Raw genomic sequence first — 22,972 nt, 5'->3', positions numbered from 1 at the left:
GGCAGAAAAAAAACTCTGTTGCTAAAGTTTGGACAGATCTGACAGGTTGTGATTTTTTGAGTTTTTCCCTGTGAATGAGATAGCATGGGGGCTGTGCATTACTCAGTGTTGGAAAGACAGTGAAAAATGTACATTAATGGAATTTGCAGTTAAGTTGTATACATCCTATCATTACTTTACTATATTTTTCTTAACTAGTTTTAGTCCAGCAATGACTAAAAAACACCCACTGATAAAAGTTAAACCAACAAAGACTTTTGACTAAATATTTATTTTATTCTTTTAAATAAAAGAAATTAAAAGGAGTTAAAAGGGAATTTTTCCTTCCCACTGTCACCATAGTGCTTGGTCATAGGGGGTCATACGATTGTTGTTTTTTCTCTGTATGTATTATCGTATGATCTACCTTACAATATAAAGTGCCTTGAGGTGACTGCTGTTGTGATTTGGCGCTATATAAATAAAATTGAATTGAACTGAACTGAATAACCTCCGGATATTTTAGCAAACAACCCATGGATTCATAACTATTAGATTATTATATAAAATAAATGTTTTTAGAAACAGTGCATAAAACACCCTCCACACAGACTCAAATCTCGAAATTACAAAAGAATATGTTTGGCATTATTTACGACCCAAAAGCAGACATGTGCTGTTTCTCCAGTCTGCAACAAATTGTTTAATGAATTTTGGAGCAATTACAGAAAATTCTTCCTCAATGTTGAATTATGAAGACTTTGCATTATGTGGTCTATATAATATCACAAGATTCAGACAATCTGAAGAAAACTCTGTACAAAACAACAAAGCTGATGATCAGGATTGACCCATGTCTATGATCTTCAGACTCTCAGGCAGCACTGCATTAAAAACAAGGATGATTCTCACACAACATTTCTAGAAGTTGTTGTCTGTAGAAATGTAGGTTATCATTGCAAAGAAGAAAGTCATATGTGAGCATGACCCAAAAACATCATCATCTTCTCTGGGCCAGTGCTCATTTATAGTGGACTGAGGGAAAGTGGAACTGTTCTGTGATCAGACAAATAGAAATGTGAAGTTATCTGAAAGTAACGCCGAGAAGGCCTTGCAGATTTCAGCAAGACAATGCTAAACTGCATACTGCAACTATTAAAACAAAAACTGTAGTAGAAGAGTCTGAGAGTTTATCTCGTCTGCCTGCATCCTTTAGGCAGCTGAAAACGTTTTGTACATCATGGAAAGAAAACTACCACAAAAAAAGACCCAAGAATTCTTTTTCAGACATGAATGGGACAACATCCCTCTCACAGAAGTCCAGCAGCTGGTCTCCTCAGTTGCCAGTTGTTTACTGACTGCTGTTCAAAGAAGAGGGGGCGCTACTGAGCGGTAAAAATGGCCCTGTCCCAACCTTTTTTAGGCACGTTGTTAAAATGAAATAAAAGTACACATTTTCTCAATATAAGCATTTCATACATTTTCTATATTATATATTTTTGGATAAATTTACATTTACATATTGTCCCAATTTATTTGGAATTAGTGTTTTGTTTTGTTTTTTGTATTGCAGGGACAAAAAAGAACAAACAGCCACAGTGAGCTACTTTCTGCAAGCCTCCAACATTTTATCAATGCAAATAACTTCTTCTTTTACCATGATGCAGTGAAAAGCTTCTATGGTAATCTCCACTACTGCAAAAACAAACTGCACCTGATTTTAATTCTGCAGTGTTTATATTGTATGTATTTCTGCAGGAGATTTAAGTAACACAGCCAACTCCTTTTATCCTGCAGAGGAGTGCTGCCACTAATGCCACAGAATACAGAAAGTTATTTTTCCTTTGAAAACCATCAAAGAAGAAGTTGAAGATTAAAGTAGAAAATTACACAATCAATAGAGAAGGCACTGGGCAATGAAGAAACCAGTATGTCATGCCAATGTTTACGTGGCAAATACAATGGAAAGTTAACTTGATTATTTATGATATGAAACTTTACTTCTGCAGCTTTAAATCAAATACAAGAAATGAAATGAAAAGATGGAGTGTACGGTTTGTAAGTTTTGTAAAGCTGCAGTCTGTTGTGAAGAACATTGCTCAGTATAAAAGTCACAATCCTGTCCTCAGGTGTTGCGTTGTGAGTGTAATTTTTGTTAAAATATAGTTTGCAAAGTTTCTGTAATGGTGCAGCCGTGTACAGAACACCATCATTATCACTGGCAGTTTTCTAGCATTTGCTGTGTTATTTCACTGAGGGTATGAAATATTGTCTGCAGTAAACTTTTATTTCTTTATATATTTATTTGCTGTTTACAATATTAAGCTCTTAAATCAAAGTTTCTTTATTTACTATTTAATGTTTTGGTTTTTATGGTTGTTGTTTTGTTTTGTTTTTTGACAAATTCAAGAAACTTCAATGCAGCGCTTTATCTGTCATTTAGTCCCATAGAGAGTGCATAGATCTGCTACCGCTATACTTTTGTACATACTTATTTGTTGTTGTTGCTGATGCTACTGATGCGTAAATTTTTCCATTTTCACAGACCTTACCAATTCTGCGGTTTCTCTTTTCTGGTATGATGAGTTCAGTTTTGGCAGGAAATAGATGGCAAAGATAAGACTGGTGGTTTGAAGGGAATGATTTTGAAATAGATTTACAATAGCTCTAAGAAAGTCACACAGGAAGAGACTTTGGGCATTTCTGCTTAAAAGTTACAAAAATTCTCACAACATTTTGGCAGACTTTTTAAAATTTTATTTCATTAATTAATTTTGCTCTCAGAAAGTTCCATCATGACTAGTAGCTGTGTGGTCTGTATTTGGAAAGCATAATAAATTAGAATACATCAAACTGAGTATTTGAACACTAAGCATTGCAGATCTGCAATGATATACAAAAAAGACAGATGTTAATTGATATTTTGCTCCCAATATGATTTGATATATTACTCTATTGTTATTGATTTAGTAATGCACAACTCTTTTTAATGATCACAATACTGAATCTTCCTATTTGTAGGGATTAATGCAGCATATTAACAGCAATTTAAAAGCATTCAGTGACCAAGACCAAGATGAAGTGTTGTTCATCATTTCACCACACGGGGTCCCTGTTGTATTGGGGTGTTGCTGCATTACTGGCCTAAAGAAGAGGAAACTCACAGCCATCATTTATGTTGACAGCTGGTCTTGAAAGCACCCACTTTCAGAACTGGACTCTTATTGTTTAATCGCTTCGTTTACCAACAGCACTTTTTTTAAAAAGTCGCATTCGCTCATGATTTGAATTCTGACAAAAGTTAAGACAGTGTGTAAAATGTAAATATCACAAACAGAATGCTGGATTTTACACTGTGTAGCATCCCCTCTTAACAACAGTCCATAAACATTTGGGAACTGAGGAAACCAGCTGCTGGGCTCATGGGAGAGGAATGTTGTCCCATTTTTGTCACATATATTTATTTTCTAGCTCCTCGGCCTTCTTTGTTGTATTTTTCATTTCACAATGCACCAAATGTGTTCACCCAAAAAAAGAAGCCTCATTTATTGAGATGACAACTCACACCCCCACTTCCACATACAGTGCACCACCACTGCCCACAAAAACCCCTTAAGTGCTGTCCCTTCAGCTCTGAGTGATATCACAACAGTTCCTATAACTCTTCTTTTTTGGCTCATTGTAAAATTGCAAAACGAGGAGTTTTACTGTAATGTTAAACCTAATGTTTTATTAATGCTTGCTTTAAACCACAGAACAAAGCACACATCTGTTACTGTTCTGACAGACTTGCGTTCAGAAAGAGTTTGATGTTTTTTTGAGGCTGACTTAAGCCTAAGGTTTACTTAATTATTAATGGCTATGATGATATGATAGTAAATAAAAAGATAATGAAGCTGTAGGGCCTTTTCCCATCACCAAGAAAAAGAACATATATATAATTGCTGGATTGTATCTCTCTTTGAAGTGCGACACCCTCAGTCTCAATCTGCATCACCGTAGAAAAGATCTTGCACCTGTATGTGTAATAATTCAGAGCTTAGTTTTGTTTTCTTTGTTCTCATCAAAGTTGGCTTGAAATTTATTTTATTGTTCAAGCAGATGAATCATCTGAACAATCAAAATTTGAACAAGAAAACTTAAACCTGCCAAATCAACTGAGCTCACCTCTTTCAGTCACACATCACTGCATCCACTGTATCTGAGAGACAGAATGGATTTAATAAAAGGAACTGAACTTGCTATACTGGGAAAAGAGGAACTCACCAGTATGGTCTGACTAAAGATGTCTGATGTCTGAGTGATAAAAAAAATGGAGTTAGTTACAGCTTGACTATCTGAGTTCAGCTAAATGTGTTTAATGTATAAAAATCCTGTCATGTTACTAATATATCATCATAAAATCCTGGTGCCAGACAAATTATATGCTTTCAGACTTGCACACACACTTGTAATTACCTTATTCTGATAACAGTGACATGTATTGTGGTTACTGTGATCACTATTATCAGCTCAAACAGTCCAGCATCGATCATCTTTGGTAATATCACCATCTCTTTTGGCTGTTCTGGGGGAGGACACGTGACAGTAAGACTTAAACTTCAGTCATTTCATGATCAATTTAAATACTAACTCACAGTGTTTTATTGCTATTTAATGACAAATTAAACTTATGTGAGTCTTGCCTCTGGAATTAAAACCAGTGGTGGATCCACTGGTCACAAATCCAACTCTGGCTGCTCCAACCAGTGGTTGAAGCCCAGTAACTACTGTTATTCAAGCAAATCTTTTTGCAAAACCATTTCTATGGAGCCTTTGTCCTTATAAAGACATTCTTTTCTGGGACAGGAGATAGAGCAAGTTGTCCACCAGGCACCAAGCAGACAGTCGTCCAATCCCCAACTTGGTGATTCTAAATTGGCCGTGGATGTGAGGCAGATGAATTGCTTTAAGTGTAAGTATCAACTCAGTATTACATAATAACAGACATATTATATATGGGCCATCATGGTGTAGTCCTACTCCTACTAGGAGAAAAAAACCTACATATTAAATATTTTTAACATAACTATAAAGTAACTATTCGGCAAAAAGAATTTAGCCAGGAAGGAAAAATGTAACAGAGCATAAATAAAAGTGTGTTCCACTCTGGTGTCAGTAATTGTTTCGGTCTGGCCACGCTTGTATAGATTGTCTGCCATTGAGTACAATTAATTTTGACAAGGCACTACTCAGGCAGGTTGCATATGATACTTCACTTAGCTTTAACAACCAGTTTAGTGGTTCCTTCAAATTCACCACTGGGAAAGATGACAATGCTGCAGGTGGACGACCCAGCATCTGCAATTTCCACAGTCTGCAAATTATCGATTGTCCTGCCAACTTCACCCTCTCGCTCAGTGGAGAATTGGGAATATTTACCACAAACTGGCTGTTAAAAATAATGACGAGGACCATATTTCCTTCTGTCCGCTCTGGTTGCAGGAGAGACCACTGAACCTGAGTAGTTTTTGTATTGTTTGGTTCTTGGATAAATTGGCAGAGCAGGGTGACATTGTTCTCGGTGGATGCATTAACTTCAGGCAGGACTTAGAGTTGCTGTGTGTCCAGAATTGCCAAAAAAAATAAATGACAAGATGGCATACACTGCATTTTTGTTAATTTTATTATTTATTTAACATTTACTCTAGACAAATCACACACATTGAATGTTTGTTTTTTTTCTGCATTGAATGTTGTATCCTGAGCTGAGCTGTGGTTGTTTGATTTCCATTATTTCAAGCCAATTTAAACTGCATAAATCTGCTCTAATCCAGTTTTTAAAACTTTATAACCACAAGTCTTACGTGGAAGTAATGCAATGTAAATCAGTGGTAGGTAGGATGATCTGTTGTAAATTTTCGCCGTGCACAACGGGAAATGGACACAAAAAAAGAAAAGAAGATTCCTTACAACTCACACCTTGTTCTTGGTTTTGTTCAAAATTTGCAAAGAAGGTGTTTTTAGTACAATTCTGTTTAAATAAAAGATGAAAACATGAAGTTTGGCAGCATGAGACGGGACACACAAAAAGAAAAAGTGTTTGCTCGCTTCTCTTCCTCCAAACCAATCAGACCAAAAATAAAAAGTAATTTAAAAAAATAACACAACCAGGATGTATTATTTATTTTGGTAACTTTATTTGACAGCAGCAGAGACTGAGAACAGAACTGCTCGTTCACAGAGAACAAGCTTGAATTGAAAAACCTTGTTAAGCTGTTTTTAGTTTGTTTGTTTTTCAACTGAACTGGAAGTCACGATGTGCCACAACTAAAGCATGTACTCCTGTTTCCTGTTCTGCTGCCGGGTTTTGAGACTTGTACAGTGTTAGAGGTTTTGTGAGTAGAGAGGAAGGCTGGAGTGTTCCTGCATGACAGCAGCCTGATTGTGAAACCGTAAACTTGACTGGACTGTTACTCGAGGTTTTGTTCTTATGAATTAGGTGCCTGCTTATCTCCATATCATACAACATGTTCAAAAACCCAGGACTGTTTTCTGTAAGTGTGTAGGCAGGCTGTAGTAATAACAACAGTCCTCCTATATCTCTCCCAGTCATTTCTGTTGAACATTTGTGTAATGATCATGTCACAGTCCTGTCTGCAGGTGTTGCAGTATTTTGGTTTTTTTTATTTTAACAGGGGAGAAAAAAAAGGGTGAAAATGTGGTTTGCAAACATACCATACTGGTCTATACCTTACGAACTGTCACCTTCTGGTTTTCAAACAGCATTTCCCCACAGTGTGAGTCTGTGGGTGTGATGTGAAAGTGTCTGCTCACTCGGTGTTGTCAGAGCTTGTATGAACAAAATCATTTTTTCTTGTTGTAAACTAGTTTGACAGCTCATTTGAATCTGTTGTGTGTGTTTTTAATACTGAAAGTCAGTTCTTGAGAAATCTGATTATCTTAACAATCTGTGCTGTGAACACAAAGCTGTTGTGTCTTTTCTTGTTGTTTTTTTCTCTGTGTAACGGTCTCTAGATTGGCTGTATAACTGAACTTTGTTGCTAAAAAAGAAAAAAAAGTTTTGACAGATCTGACAGGTGGTGATTTATTCTCTTCTTGAACTCTAGAGTTTTGTCTTGTCCGTGAGAAAGAGTGGAGGGAGTGCATTATTCAGTGCTGGACAGAAACTGCAAAGAGTACATTCATTTAAGTGTATGCGCTATTTACATTTTGCACTTGTGCTAGTACTTGAAATGTAAGTTCGTATCTCTACTGCACTATATCTGTCTGACAGTTACTGTTGGTGGTAAAAATTTTAAATAAGGTCGGTCTACAGAAGATTCAAATCTTATGCTAAAAAGCCTAAGGATGCATCAATACGATTTAAACCAGAAGCCTTGTGAAATACACACATTCCATACATTTTAAACTACTTAACTATCAAATAAAAGTATATAAAGTCCATATGTGTCCAAGTGAGCCAGTATGAATATATCCTATGTGTGTATGTATTAAGTGATACATGTCTGATATGCGTATCTCTGCAGAACAGCTACCTTTACTATGATCCTTTGGGTAGTTTTTCTCAATAACATTGTTGTACCAGTACTATTATTTGTATTTGTAAAGTATCAAAGCACTTTGATATCAGCTTATCACTGAGCGAGGTTAAGGTTACCACCTAAAAAAAAATATGTAAAGTTTAAGTGTGGAAAACCTGAAATAAAAATCTATTATGTAGTAATTAAATTACATTTTGTAAAAAAAAAAAAAAGAAAATATAAAGTACATATAAGGTCTTCAGTTTGGTCAAAATATTTAGTAAAACCAGCATCAGAAGGTGTTGTGTCACACAGGCATGTGAAAAAGAAAGTTTTCACTGGCCTCTATGCAGCGCTATGAAAAACTAACTACACCCTTAGTGTTTACATGAGAATTAACAGGGTAGGTAGCAGCCAGGAGGTGCTAATCAAATCAGCTTGATTAAGTGATCATCAGCAAGTGTGAGCACCTCTACAAAAGCAGAAGTTTTAGCAGTTTGCTGGTCTGGAGCATTCAGGTGTGTGTTAACACAGTGCTACAATCTCTCTGGGAGTGGACGTCACAGCAAATTCACCCCAAGATCACACTCTGCAATGCTCAGAGATATTACATAAAACCAAAAACCCAAGAGCTACCTCTCAGACTCTACAGGCCTTAGTGGGCATTTTAAATGTTAAAGTTGATGACAGTACAATTAGAAAAAAGCTGAAGAAATATGGCTTGTTTTGAAGGGTTGCCAGGAGAAAGAACAGGACATAATCCCAAGCACAGCAGCAAATCTACAACAGAAGTGCTAAATAAAGAAAATAATAGAGGTGTTGCAATGGCCCGGTCAGAGTCCAGACCTCAACATGACTGATCTTAAGCTGTGCAGGGACCAATGTCTGCAAACCTCAATGAACAGAAGTAATGCTGTAAAGAATAACTTCAAAGAGAAAACAATTACTTGAGGTTCTTGCTGCTGAAAGTAGTTCTGCAAACTACTGAATCACTGGTTGTACTTTTTGTACTTTTAACAGGATATCATCCTATCAAAACTCTCTTTTTTCACGTTACTGTGTATTTATTGACGTTGAGGGCCTAAATGACTGAAAGAGTTGTTTGTTTCTAAAATCTGGCCCTTAACTAAATCACTTCATCCCTCTATTAGAATAAAAACATGACATCAGTGAGCTTTCTATTAAAAAAAGCAAAGACACGTACCACTGTGGGACTGTTTGAATATTTTTATTCCAAAAGAAGTCTGTGTGTCTATAGGTTTGAACAACAGGGCGGGCTCTGAAGAACATCATTTCACCTTCATCCCAACACCTCCCATCCTCCACCCTTCACCCACACACACACACACCACAGAGCCTCTCGTCTTCAATAGTAATAATAACAATTTCATCATAATAGTCATTAGTTTTAATAATCCATTTAGCACTAGTATAGAAATATGAAAAAATACCAAAGAAAACAACATAAAAGTAAACAAATGTTTGTTTCGTGGAGTGAATGTTCAGACATCCCATTGGATCTGTTTTGTGACCCTCCCTTCCCATTTAGATTAATACTAGCAATATTTTGGCTTTTTTTTTTTTGAATGTATTTTTTTAGAGCTTGTACCTTCCTCTCGCTTCTCCACAATAATGCACCGCAGCTTGTAAATGCTTTCAGCTGATGGTTTAAAGCTGTTTGTGGCCACTTGATGGCTGTGTGGTACTGTCACACATCAGGTTTCCGGAGCTTGTATGAACCATGGAAGTCATTAAAGAAACTCAGAAGACAACTTTGAAAACAACAAACAACCGGTGGGTTTACAGCCTTTAGACAACAAAGGAATCGGAGACGAAGGCGTAGCGGATGAGTGTGTTTTTGTTTGTGTGTGCTGTAAAGATTTGTGAAAAAGGTTCGCTCCTGTCAGCATTCTGGACACAAAGGCAGAAGTAAACAGAGAGAGAGAGAGAGGCATCAAATCAAGCCTGCTTCTGCTGACAGCAATCATTCAACAAGAAACGGCATAATGTGTGCAAACAATGTTATCATTCGTTATCTGGAGCACAACAGTGTCAACAAACCTGCTTCCCCGCAAAATGCATAACATTATATAGCAATGCAGTGTTAGTCTAGACAACAATGCCTTCATTTTTCTGAGGGATTTGTAAAGGGTGAACTGGTGGCTTTGCACATTATCTTACACACTTAGCATTACTGCTGGTTATGGGATGCTGCAGTTGGGATTTGGAAGATAATAGGGGACACATCTTTACGTTGGAGAACGGCAATTCCAAACTACGGGCTAGAGGGAGACAAAAAAGAAAGATACTGATGCGGGCAGGGAGCGGGGACACTGTGTTTTCCAATAATTAGGAATCAGCTTCTAAAGCATTACATTCATAAACTCTGTCAGGAAATCAATCTGTGAAGAAACCCAATAACAAAACACAGACGCTGTCTTATACTGTAACCGTTGCATTTGCTAACTCTTACATCTTGAATGTTGGTGTTCCAGAAAGACTTTATTACAACTGTCACTGTAAGTACACTAACCACAACTAAGTGGGTGTATCGAACGCCCCTAGTCCACTAAGTAGAGAATCATTCAGCAGGGATTAATTTGGAAACTGACTGGGCAACAGGTTCAATGCACATCGAGTCAGTGACCTGTAGAAAATGCAAATGCTGCACATGATAATAATGGAACATTAACATTCTGAGTAATATGTCTGCATTAATCATGCAAACATAACATGAACTGTTCGGCAGAGGTATACATACGCTATACCGTGGCAGCGTGTAAAATTAATTACGCTTATATTTGATCTAAGGAGAACAACACGCCTGCTGCCTCTCTCGCATTCATGTAAATAATTGGATTTACTGCTGACATAAAGCTGGTCTGATTTTTTTTTTTTTCCATTAGACCACAACAGGCCGAGCACTACACTGCATCTGAGTGAATACGACGGCGGCAGTGCCCACAAACAGGGGAAGATGGAGGATTAGTAAACAATGTCTATATTCCCGCTGAAACACGGAGTGCAGTCCCATTTTAAAAAGGCAACACAGCTGGGAACTGCAGTTTTTAGCAGATGTTGGAGAAAGAATAGTAAAGGCTATATTTACTGGGGGACTATTTTCAGGCACTGGTTGTTGCAGTCAGTATTTAACAGGGTCGATACAAAGGAACATGTCCCCTAGTTGAACTGCAATTTGTTGACAATTAAAAAATCCAGACTGATAACTGTTGTATGTAATGTATTTTGTGCCACAGTTGTTGAAGCTGGTCTAAAAAGGTCTTGTATGTTGAGCAAAAACTGAACAAGTTTTAAAGCAAAAGGGCAAAAACATGCAAACCCACCAGTATTTCTCCCTTTAGGCACACTTTGCTTGTACACTAGAGTCTGTTTTCATTGGAGTTTCACAAAACTGTAAGGCTATAACATTAACAACATAATTAAAACAGATTCGCTTCCCAGCCAGAGAGAAAAAACATTTCTTCTACATCTATTTATCAGCGCGTTTCCCTGCATTCGACCCCCTCCTGAATGGGTCCCCAGCCACTGAGGGGAGTAATTAGGTGATCAAAAGCTTGAGACGGTACTGACAAGGCTGGGTTGAGTCTATCATACTGGCAGGAGCCGCTGCTGTGGACGGCCAAGATAGCCTGTCGAACAGAGAGATGGGAGGAAGCCGCATTTATAGTCTGCTGGCGCATTAACAAGCCCCTTAAAAGATGCCCAGAATTAACAGATCAGGACAGATCTATTAATGGAAGTAGTTCAGTGAGGGAATTCTTATTCAAATTCAGTAGTGTCCTTTTTTAACTCTCTGGCTCTTTCCACCTCCTCTTTTCCGGCTCGTCTCTATCTTGCCTCTCTGTCTCTGACTCGCCCAGTCTCTCTATCTTGTCTACATGGTGTGAACAGAGGTGAAAAAGAAGTAAGGGCTTGGCAAGCGTTACCCAGGATAACGAGGGACATTAATTTCACATTTCAAAGCCTCTTGCTCGCTCGCTCATTCGCTCCCTCTCTCTCCCTTTTTGTGTCTGTCTGAATATCTAACATTGGTAGAAAGAAGCTGTTGCTGGGTACACGGTTCTCCTCGTTTTGAGCAGTTACGGACAGACTTACAGGAAGCACAAATTTTACACACACACGCACACACAGTGTAAAGAAAGGCAGACCAACAGTTTTCTCTGCTACCGTTTGCATTACGTTGCCTTGAAGTTGTTTCATCCAGCTTCCCCGATCCCATCCAAAAAGCAGCTATGGGGCACAGGGAGGGGCACAAAACTCTCGAACACAATTAGCTGTTGTCAAGTGTCTTGGTATGTTATAATCCACCATATTGTCACACGTAGTCTGTTATTTAACTCTGAAATTCCCACTTAGAACAATGGTAACAAAAAGACAACAGAAAAAAAACATCAGGAATAAATTCTCTGGAAGTCAGTTGCTGTTTTAAAACCACATACAGATACAGTATGTCCACCAGCAAGGCTTCATTTCAGTAAAGGGCTGGTTAGCTTCCAGTGAAGTGTCCGTGAAAGAAAACCAGGACCCTCAAATGAGAAGTGACACGAGAGGGGAGTAAGGAGACAAAAGGAGGCCAGCGGGCACTGACGCGTGGTCATGTGCATCTCCTCTCTCTTTTATCCAAACTGAACTGTTCTTCTTAGCCAAATGCAAACACTTAACCGATGACCACCTCTCTGTGTCTTCAGTTCTGAAGTGGATGAAGTCTTGGTCCCCCATGTTTCTTCTCGTTCTTGCTCCGTGTTGGCTGGCATTATCATGAGTTCAACTCCTTTTTCTTTTTTTTTCTTTTTTTTTTACTCCTTTGTTCCCTCATCTCAAACATTTCAGTTCTCGGATGAATCTGATCAGTGGAAACAGTGTTTTTTCTAAGCAGCGCAAATGTCCCTCACCCATATATCTCACCCCTCTACCTCACTCGCTTCATTCCTCAGTCCTGGTCCCCAAGAAGGTCTGAGGTGTTGCTGCTCTGCGGAGGTGGAATGGGTCGAGGGGTATGAGCTGGGGGGCTGTGATGTAGTCGCCTTGGGCTGGGCACGCCTCCACCCTCACTGTCTGTATTGGACGAGGATGGGGGTGGGGGTGGAGGTATCCGGGGCAGGGGGGCGGATGAAGGGGGTATTCTTGTTGACGCTGATCCTATACTGCTACCTGATCTCAGGCTCTGGATCCTTCGGCACTCCTGGCAGATCCTCACGTGGGTGCAGCTGCGCGCAGGCAGCATCACAGGGGTGGGGGCAGGTGGAGGTGGGGTGGTGTTGGCTCCAAGCGGATCATCTAGGATCCTTTGGGGCCCAGGGCCCAGATCTGGTTGCCCCGTTCCTCCGGCTCCCCCTCCAGCTCCACCTGTCAGGGGGCCAGCTCCGCTGTACAGCTTGCCGTTGCTGAGCCGCATCTCCCGGACCAGGCGCAGGGGCCGAGGGGCCCCCAGAGCAATGCGGGTAGGGTGACGCAAGGCTGCTGAGCTGCTCAGGGGCCGTCTGCGGCGCATTCGAGAGCTCTTTTTACAGGAGACGGCGTTTCGGAACTCTGTGATCATCTCCTGACAGACAGACACCTAAAGGACGTACGGAAGGAGGGAGGAAAGAAGAAAGACGGAAGGGAAGGAAGAGGAAAGGAGGCAAAGGCAGGGGAGGAGGTGCCATAGACACAAAGTAGGCAGGCAGCAGAACAAGACAAGTGGTAAGGCAGTACATAAATAGGAGAGCGGAGGGAGAACAAGAAAATTGAAAGGAAAAGCAAAACAAAAAGAACAAGCCGGCAACAAGGCAGAACAGACACAGTGGGCATGGTAAACAAAAAGGAGCAGGAGAAGCGAGGGCGCAGAGACCAACAAATGGAAAGATGGTTTGAAAATAAATGGAGAGGTCATAGGAAGGATGTGTGGATGGATAGAGATGGGAGAATATCCAAGAAGCAGAGAGAGTTATTACAATCCAAACACACGGAACAGCAAAATGTTTAGTTTATGGGCACTTCATTATGGCACCATGAACGGACAGGCAGGCCGGCACACTCAGGCGCACAAATACAGAAGCATTCACTCTTACAGCAACTGTGCACAGCCTCAAACACACACACACACACAAACACACACATAAACACATTCTAAACCAAACTTTCACATCCACCAATACTCATCATCATTCCAGCTGCATGACTACTGCGATACGCACACATGACTAACAAAATGCATCAACGTGTCCACTACAGGCCAACCACATTCTCAATGAAAGCATGATTTATAAAAAGTCATGTGCTCACATAAACAGAAACAGTACTCGTTATTGGAGAACACACACTGATGGTCGAATGACAGGAGGAGAGTGTGTGTGTGTGCATGGGTGTGTGTGTGTGTGGGTGTGTGCGTTTGAGAGAGAGAGAGACAGAGGGAGACGCACAATGACATGAGTGAGAAGCAATACACACAACAATGGAAACGAAGAATACCAGCGTACATGTGAGGCATGTAAAAGAAGATACATCATGACATTTAATGCCAGGGAAAAAAGTTCACACTACTTCTTTATGCAAGCAAATATTGGCATTTCTCAATATTGCTTATCCAACTATCATGTTTAGCTCACAAACACTTGCTGCCATACTGTTAAACACCGAACACTAAAAGGGCACAGTGAAATCAAAACAGGCAGAACATGCGATTAGATTCTCTAGCTGTCGTAAAATTCGAACGCTACAGCAGGTCAGAGCCACGTACTTAAACATTCCTCTCATCTCACATGCACAAAACACAGTGAACCTTGAATGTTACGGCACAAACAAACACATACAAATGGAGGCAAAAGCTGAAAAAGTAACCCATCCATTCTCTTTCTCACACACACACGAACACAACACAGGGACACACACCAAATAACATAATCAAAAGGGATGGCGGGATGCCATGGGAACCTACTGGGGTGTGTCTGTGGGGTCGGCGAGGGCAGGTATGGGGGCATACCTCATCAGTCTCTGCCGAGCGGCGTGTCGACCACACAAACTCCATAATGGCCACAAACACAGCGATAATGAGGCCACAGATCAGCACAACGAAGATGCCCCCAATGTTCTCCATGCCCAGACCTTGACAACAGGCCACAGGAGACAAAGATTAGCACATACGTGCGCAAATGCATCATAATGGGCAACTGTTTATTGTCAAAGGAGGTTTACAAGCACAGTGAAAAAAGACATAGTTGAAGGAGCACTTCTGGCAATTATGATTCATTGTCTCTTACTTAACTTATATAATTTTATTTATAAATTAAATTAAACTTTGAATTAAAAAAATTACAATTTTGAGCAAAAATGCAGATCATGATGCCATGGGCCTTTGCGCAAAAGGGACTAAAACATATCAAGGTTAGGTTACTTATCCATAATGGTATTGTACATGTACATCGCCAATAAAGGGCTATTCTATTCTATAATTGTTTTTTAGGTTAACTTAATAACATGAGGTTAGTAAAACATAACTCATTAACTGAAAACAATTAAGTTAATTTATAATAAAACACGGTGAAAAAGCTTGACTTTTAAAATCATTAACCTAAAAAAATGAGGCCAAAATTGCCTTGTTTTGCTATCAGTGCACTAATTGTTCATTTGCCTCAAGAGGCTTTGCCATCTGTACCACATACAGCACCAACTATTACAACTATCATTAGGCTCACTTTAGATAATGATGAAAAATAACTAAAGAAAACAGGAACAAAATAACAAAAAGACGTGCAATTTAAGTTGAATGTAGAGAAGAGAACAGTGTACGGCAAGGTTCAAGTACAAACACTGAGGGCAATAATGGGCAAAGACACAATTTTTCTACCTTTGCATTTGTACACCACCGCATTATTATTTCCCTCATTATTTCATGTTAAAAGAAGCCAACATAATATCTGACTTTGGCTCAAAGTGTTGAATTCGCATTAGATAGCTTTTCAATGTCATTTTAAATAGAGCCTGAAGAGCTGTCAGTGCAAGTAATGGAGGCCATCACTGGGCTGAACAAAGAAAAATAAACCTAGATAAAGAGCAAAAAGTTTAGGCGTGGCCGAATCAAAAATCTGATACATTCTTAAGAAGAATTAAGTCTGTCTTTTGGTGTTGGAGTGGTCAGCTCTGCAACACCAGAGGGCCTGAAAACCCACAGAAGACAAATAAGATGGATAATGACAGATTTTTTTCCATGGTTAAGAAAAACATCTTCATAACATCTAACAAAGCCAAGAACACTCGCGAGGACGTAAGTGTATCTTTGTCAAAGTCTGCAATTACGAGGCGCCTTCATGAATGCAAATACAGAGCATTTACAATAAGCTACAAACCAGTAGTTACACTCAAGAACAAAAAGGCCAGATTAGTATTTTCCACAGAACAAATAAAGAGTCTGTAGATATCTGGAAAAAAAATGTTTAAACGGGAAAACTTAGATTCACTTGTGCCAGAGTGAAAAGAAGAAAAATGTAGAGCAAAAAGAAAGAAAGAAAGATTCTGACAAATGCTGCAAAATTGATCGGGCAGTGCTTCACAAGTTAATGCTGAAAATACAACCCAAGAAATTCTCAAGGCAAAGAAATGGGTTTATTCTTCACTGGTCAAGTTGGTCACCTAATCTAAACCAAACAGAGCATTCTTTTATTAAATATAAAACACCCAAAGATAAGCAGCAAGTGAAAGTGACTGCCGCAGAGGCCTGGGAGAGTCCTTTAAAGGAGGAAATGCAGAATTTGATGACATCCATGGATTTCTGACAGTCAATGGCTTGAAGGATTTTCATCCAAGTATTAAAAACAGTCCCTGTATTTCAAATTATGTTAGTCCAATTAATTTTGAGGCTCTGAAAATGAGTGACTTTATATAAAATGTTGCTGTAATCTCTAAACTCATTAAATGTCTTGTTAAACCACATGAATTGAAGTTTAAAGTACGCACTTCAATCACATCTTGACAGTTTTATTTAAAATCCACTGTGGTGGTGTACAGAGGTTAAATAACACAAATCGACCTAACTATGTGATGGGAGAACTAATGGTGTGCACTTTAAACCTGCTGATAGTCGCAGGCTGCTTATTTTTATCTTCTATTTTTTTGCGCTATGCTAAGCTAAGCTAAGCTAACCAGACTCTAGCTTGATGCTACTGTTCTTGTACAGATTTCTATTTCAGCTGTTGATTAAGTATCAGAAAACACCTTAATTGTCATAATATTCATAATGTAAGTTTTGCATAATTCATATTTTCTAATTGATAATCTGCTGGAAGTAAGTGGTCTAACAAAGATGCTACCATGCTGCGTTGTGGAAAGTACTAGACTTTCCATCTTCTACAGCTTGACCCACAGTAATAACCAAAAACTTAATGTGAGTGTAATCCTAAATCACTACTCAGTACTCTTTCATCTGAGTTTCAAATTTAAATTGCCTGAAATGAAGTGCTTGAGTGACAAACAGAATTATAGGGCCCTGAAGGGTTTGAGATAAACTGCACTGATAAAGTGTAACAATACTGAAATGCCTGAACTGAAGCATTTTGTTAGCAAAATAATTTTTAAAAGAGATTTTCATCTGACATCAGTGGCATAAACGCAGAGATGTTTTCATCATCTCTGTCATTCATGCAGAAGCTTTGCCCACACATATACACACTCTTAATACACACATGTAAACAGATACACTGTCTCCAATAAAATTCACATTATGCACCACCTGAGACAAACAGAAGACATCTGGGAAAGTAGATTGTGCTAAGTACCCTTCGCAAGGACATTAGGTTAGGCATTAGCCATTAGCTGGACGGTAGCAGAGAGTGAGGAGACTATTACTGGGGACATTAGAGAGAAGGACGCAACGGAGGCAGACAGCTGCGGTCGACTCACCCTTGGCACGGTGGTCCTCCTCTTTGGGACATTGGCCTCCCTCCCACCACCTCCTCTTTAGTATCTCCAGCCTGTTATTCTCCTGCAGCTGGAGGATGGCCAGTGTGATCTCATCTCTGAATGGAGATCCTGGAAAAAAACAAGAAGGCAGGATAAGAGCAAGTGGTGGGCAAGGTGCAGCATAAGAGACCAGACAGGGGAGAGATTTTTTTTTTCAGAAAAAGGGGAAAAACATGAAATGATTAAGTGTTAAAGAGACTAAGCAGAAAAAGAGAATTGCCGCTGCAGCTTGGAGATGGCTAGAAGTGATCTTATGGTGAGAATAAAGAGAGGATTAGTGAGAGATAGACAGCAAGATAACAACTAGACGGACACAGTGGTTCAGCAGCTGGTTGAATAGCATACAAAGTATGTAGCAAACCAGATATGCTGGACCAGATTTAGAGGGTTTAAAGGTTCCGTCTGTGCAAATGACAAATATGTTTTCTTTAGCATAATGGTATTTAGCTGTGAAGATAATCAACAGGCAGCTTTTATTAGACAGGCCTTCTGCACATAAACAGTCTCTATAGAAAGTGTTGACAGTTGTTCAGTGATTATCATGCCTCCTTCGCTAAGTCACTGCTGGAGAACACCAACCTCCTGCCAGAAAAAAAACGATTTCAATCAGGACAACTAATGACTGCAGCAATATAAATTTGGCATCACCTCCCACCACTTTCCCATGCTTCTATGTGGATACACAGAAAGCTGGAGGCTGGGAGAGATGCAGCAAGACAACACAGTAAAGCAGGTACAAGTTATAACGCACAGGACACGAAAAGGTAGAACAGAGGTTATGGTGGGTTGCCAAGCAGCTTGCTGATGAACAGCAACTGTAGACACCCTAATGAGATTTTAATAGCATATCCTTAAGGAGATCTGTCATCTAATTCCCAGCAAGAAATTATTCAAGTGTAAAAATATCTGCCTATTTCTTTAAATTTAAACAGCCTCTTACCTGGAGGTGAGTGGGATAATATGTTTGGTTTTTTTCCTCTTATGTCCCTTATTTCACGTCTGTGGTCTTTCCTTCTTTATTCTGTGTCTGCTTTTTCTCTCCATTCCTCCACAGCCTTGGTCAATAATAGACAGTGAGATATGGCTGACCTCTTCATAGGAACAGATTACTGTGATTCAGTGACAATCTCATCTAAGTGCTAAAAAGTGGCATCACGAGCGCTGGGCGTGAGTGGAAAAGCAATTAACTGTGTGCACGTTACTTCCATTTGAAATAGCTGCTAATCCCACAGATAAAAAATAAACCGACCACGTACAAGACAATTTTCAGGTCTAATCTCACAAATCACAGACAACTACATGTGTCTATTTAGCATAATTGATCTCATGCTTCTCACGCTGTCATTTAATGAGGTTTTTTTTTTCTTTTTGTCAAATAATTGTATAATTTTAGAAACGAGATAGCTCCTTGTCACTTATGATTAAGCAGCCTGGTCTCTGTTGTAGATGCTCAGTCACAGTATTTCGCTTTATGTGGTACACCTGTTCAACTGCTCATTAATGCAAACATCAAATTAGCTGATGACATGGATGCAACTCAAGTCACATGTCAGGTACATTAAAGGGGATTTGAAATGTTAACCTGTTGCTTTTTATCAGTTGTATTTTAACTTGAACCACTCAGAATAATTAAAACTAAAAATCTGCATGCATAATTTTTTTAAATACTACATCATGTTATTCTTTTAGTTCACAAACTGTGAAACAGCACTTTTAAAATGCGTCAGCAATGTCTGTAATTATCAAAAAGGGAACAGTGTTACATTTCTACTAGCTTCCCAGTTGCTTTTTCATAACTTTATGGATATATTTGGAGTCTTGGAGCAATTAAAAAAGTTATGAGATACATTTTTAAGACATTTCTCTGCGTACAGAAATATTTAAAGTAGGTAATACATTATCAGGTGCTGCATGACCTTTTTGTGATGCAGTATTTTTACCTAGTGGCATGCCAATGCCGTAACCCTTGGTGTCCAGCAGGCCTCCGATCTGTGTGAGATTACAGTTCAGGCCACGGTGATATTCGTTCATAGTGCTCTCCATCAGGAAAGCATACTTGGAGTTGACCACACGGGCGATGCCTTCCTCCGTGCTTTTCACAAATACGCTAGGCTGCTTGGAGTTCATGTAGTTCCACATCCGCTGGTAGGTCTGGTACCTTGAGTTCTGCAGAGGAAACAGGAACACAACAACGGCAATTCAGCAGTAATTACAGGTGAATATACAAGTTTCCCCGACAAGAAGGAATATGAAAGAGATGCATTAAAGATAAACGGGAAGGGAAGTACACACAGGAGAGAAAATCAGGTGTGAACAATGGCAAGCAGAGTAAAAATATCAATAGCAAACAGAGGGAAAAAGCAGCGCGGAGAGTGGAGGGAGAAAAAAGGAAAGTGAAGCAAAGCAACAGATTATTTGCTCACAGCGTAGCTGATGCATCATCTTTCATACAGATGGAAGTAAATCAGCACACAGGAGGTGGTTCAGCACTTAACAAAAAATGGCAAGGTCCAAAACAGGATTAAATGTACAATTACATGTAGTATCTCTTTGTATGGGAGAAGAAAGGAAAAGGGTATAGATGGTAGCATCTGTGTACAACAATGAGATTGTGTATGCGTGTGTGGATTAAGTATTGAGTGGGGTAATGTACTGTGGCAATGAAACTGGCTTATGTAGGCAAACACACACCATTCTTTCTTATATCCGCCATTTGGACGAACACTAGTGACTGAAAAATAAACTCTAACTGGCATTTTGCCATTTACCAACATATAAACATACATTTTTTAAACACTCACCTACACACACTCCTCTATACTAACACACCCACACACAAATACAAGACCTACACACACACACACATGCGCACACCCACACTATGACAAACACAGATGTCAACACAGATGCCGGTAGCATTCTCATAAGCAAACACAGGCAGTCAGCCACTTAACACAAACACAAACAGCCATAAAGAAAACAAGAGAGAAACTCAGAGACAGAGTGGCAAATATGAGGATAATCGTTCACTCTGTTCTCAGCAATGAAGAGAGAAGCACTGCGGTCCATTACATGTAACACATAGAAAACTTTATGAACAACTATTTCCTGAATTGCTATCAGAGCGATTTAGGGAGTTAGTCAATCCAAACAGCTACACAAACAAATATTTAACACGGATAAAAGCACACATATAATTATTCCCAAATTCCGAACCCAAGCACAACCGGAGCCGCACCATAAAGAAGGTCATGGTGCTCCCGCCGTGGATCGTGCCATACTCGATGTTCGTCTGGTCGGCCAAATCGTCTGGAGACTCAATGGGAACCTCCATCCGCTGGACAGTCAGGAAGGCCGCCAAGTTGGCCGTGTAGGAGGAAATGATGATCAGGGTGAAAGCCCACCTGCAAGGTGGAAAAAGGCGAGGAAAAAGAGAGATGAAGGGAGAGATAAAGCACCACTGGAGTGGCAACAGTGATCCATCATGGTATTGATAAGCTGCAAAATTCATACATAATACACCAGTTATTTTGGCGAATATCAGTAGAGACACTTTGCTGGGTTTGAGTTAACCCAGCAAAGGAAACACCTGACACATCAGGACGTTTATCAAATTGAACATCTTAAAAAGTGTCACAGTAAAATAGCCCCACTTAATCATTTTCAAATGATAATACACTTCAGTGCAATGATTGTAGCTTCACATCTATTTTCCCATCACTTTAGATACTCCGCACTAATAACATTGAAAATGGGACTTCTTGCATGTCTACAAACTTTATTCAAAGAGAACATCATGTACTGACTATGCTTAACATCTTGCTCACCTCCCTGTAATCTAGCTGTTCCTGTCTTCCTTTATCTCCTCAGCTCTTAGTGGTTATTATTTCGTTCTCTTGTGCCTCTTCTCACATTCACTCTCACTATTGGAGTGCCGTCAGGCTAGTATTTCTGTGAGCTTAGTGAGCTTTTGTCAACCGTTTCCATAAAACTACGGGACTCAAACAGTTTTTTAATGACACATCCAGTAAAATGTTTTAAATGACATTAAAAAATGAACTATTCTCTTGCAGACATGGGCCTTAAAATTGTATTTACCATATTTTTTTTTTAAATATATACCGTATACTCAAAATAGTTAACAAGGAAAATCATGTATTGTTTGGAACCTGATTATCTGGTGATTATAAAGTATTAACATGTGTTTTTACTTTATAAAAATGGTTAGTAATGGATAAAATACTGATTTATTTTGCCTCACAGGAACCTTACTAAGGCATAATTTATTAGTTTAAACAACTCAACACCCCAAAGTCACATCAAGCATCAGACTCCTTGAAGCACAGGCTGAGGAGGAGGAGTGGCAGCAATCTGTCACTCTAGGTTATCAATCAACTAAAAATTAATTCAAAAGCTTTACTCCTAACCTTGCACACCTTAATTGGAAAATACAAGAAAACTGTTTTATTTGTAGTCATCCATCGTCCACTTGGCCCTCTTTATAGCATTCAGTTCTCATTTCTGTTAAAATAATTATAATGGGTGATCATTCATGTAGATGCTGAAAATGACAGCCTCAACATTGAATTTAATTTATTATTAGATTCAATTTTCTTCTCTCAAAATGTAAATGAGCTCACTCACTGTTTTAATCACACTCTGGCTTTTGTCCTGACTTATAGCAGAGAAACTGAACATTGAGCAGTATCCCCTGAAAACCCTCCTTTTGTTTTAATAACACTTAATAACACTTAGTGCGTTAAATAATAATGGACTACAGAGCACTGGAAAACAAATTCAGTGCACTGCATGTCTTTTGGAAAGTGCTGTAACAAAATATAAAGAAGTGCTTTCTTCTTTGTTATCTTCTTTAATGCTTTGTAACAACACAATGCAGAACAGCTACCCAAAATTTACTCCCAGAGCTTAATTATCTTGTTAATATCCTCACTGTGTATGGCCCTGATTACTGTGGCTCCTCTGTAAAGAAACCAACAAATCAGAGATGCTTGACTCCCTGCTATAACCCACAAACATGCGCTTTAAAACAGATAACTCAGCTAAAGAGCTCACTAATCTAGAAAATCTTCACTTTGCATGGAAACACAGTTTGTTGCTCTATAAAAAGCCCTCTGTAAAGCTATTTGTCACAGATTGAGTAAAACAGGAAAATTCCAACCCTTCTTTTAAGCACTGTAGCCAATACTATGGATATTTATTTAGACTTTTTCTCTTGTAACAATCCTTCTAAACGAACTTCAGTCATTTCGTCCTTTAAACCATCAACATCTCTGTCAGTCTTCATTCTTACAAGACTTTCAAAGAGGTCTTACCATTAATTAAAGCTACAATTCTAAATATGATTAATTTAGCTCTATCAATAGGCTACGTACTACAGTAATAGTAATTAAACCTCTACTTAAAAGCCACCACTTGATCCACCTGTCTTAGATAATTATAGACCAATCTTCAACGTTCCTCTTTTCAAAATCCTTGAAAGAATAGTTGTAAAACAG

The 22,972-nt window shown here is 39.1% G+C and overlaps 1 protein-coding gene across 4 annotated transcripts in view; it reads right to left on the bottom strand.

The window, feature by feature from the left end:
* Positions 1-8,714: 8,714 nt before the first annotated feature.
* grik5 (glutamate receptor, ionotropic, kainate 5) overlaps positions 8,715-22,972 on the bottom strand; it is a 99,337-nt gene continuing 85,079 nt past the window's right edge. For 3 of the 4 annotated variants that reach the window (XM_026185907.2, XM_080308016.1, XM_080308017.1), the window contains 5 exons: positions 20,695-20,860; positions 19,397-19,622; positions 17,397-17,525; positions 14,440-14,606; positions 8,715-13,080 (listed from right to left, as the gene is read on the bottom strand). In XM_026185907.2, the coding sequence (XP_026041692.1) occupies positions 12,454-13,080; positions 14,440-14,606; positions 17,397-17,525; positions 19,397-19,622; positions 20,695-20,860 (1,315 nt within the window). In that variant the 3' untranslated portion in view covers positions 8,715-12,453. The remainder of the gene's footprint in view (positions 13,081-14,439; positions 14,607-17,396; positions 17,526-19,396; positions 19,623-20,694; positions 20,861-22,972) is intronic. The other variant, XM_026185908.2, reaches the window with a different exon arrangement.

This window comes from Astatotilapia calliptera, chromosome 11 (assembly GCF_964374335.1).
Source record: "Astatotilapia calliptera chromosome 11, fAstCal68.1, whole genome shotgun sequence".
Taxonomy (NCBI): domain Eukaryota; kingdom Metazoa; phylum Chordata; class Actinopteri; order Cichliformes; family Cichlidae; genus Astatotilapia; species Astatotilapia calliptera.
This window is presented reverse-complemented; position numbering and strand designations above follow the sequence as displayed.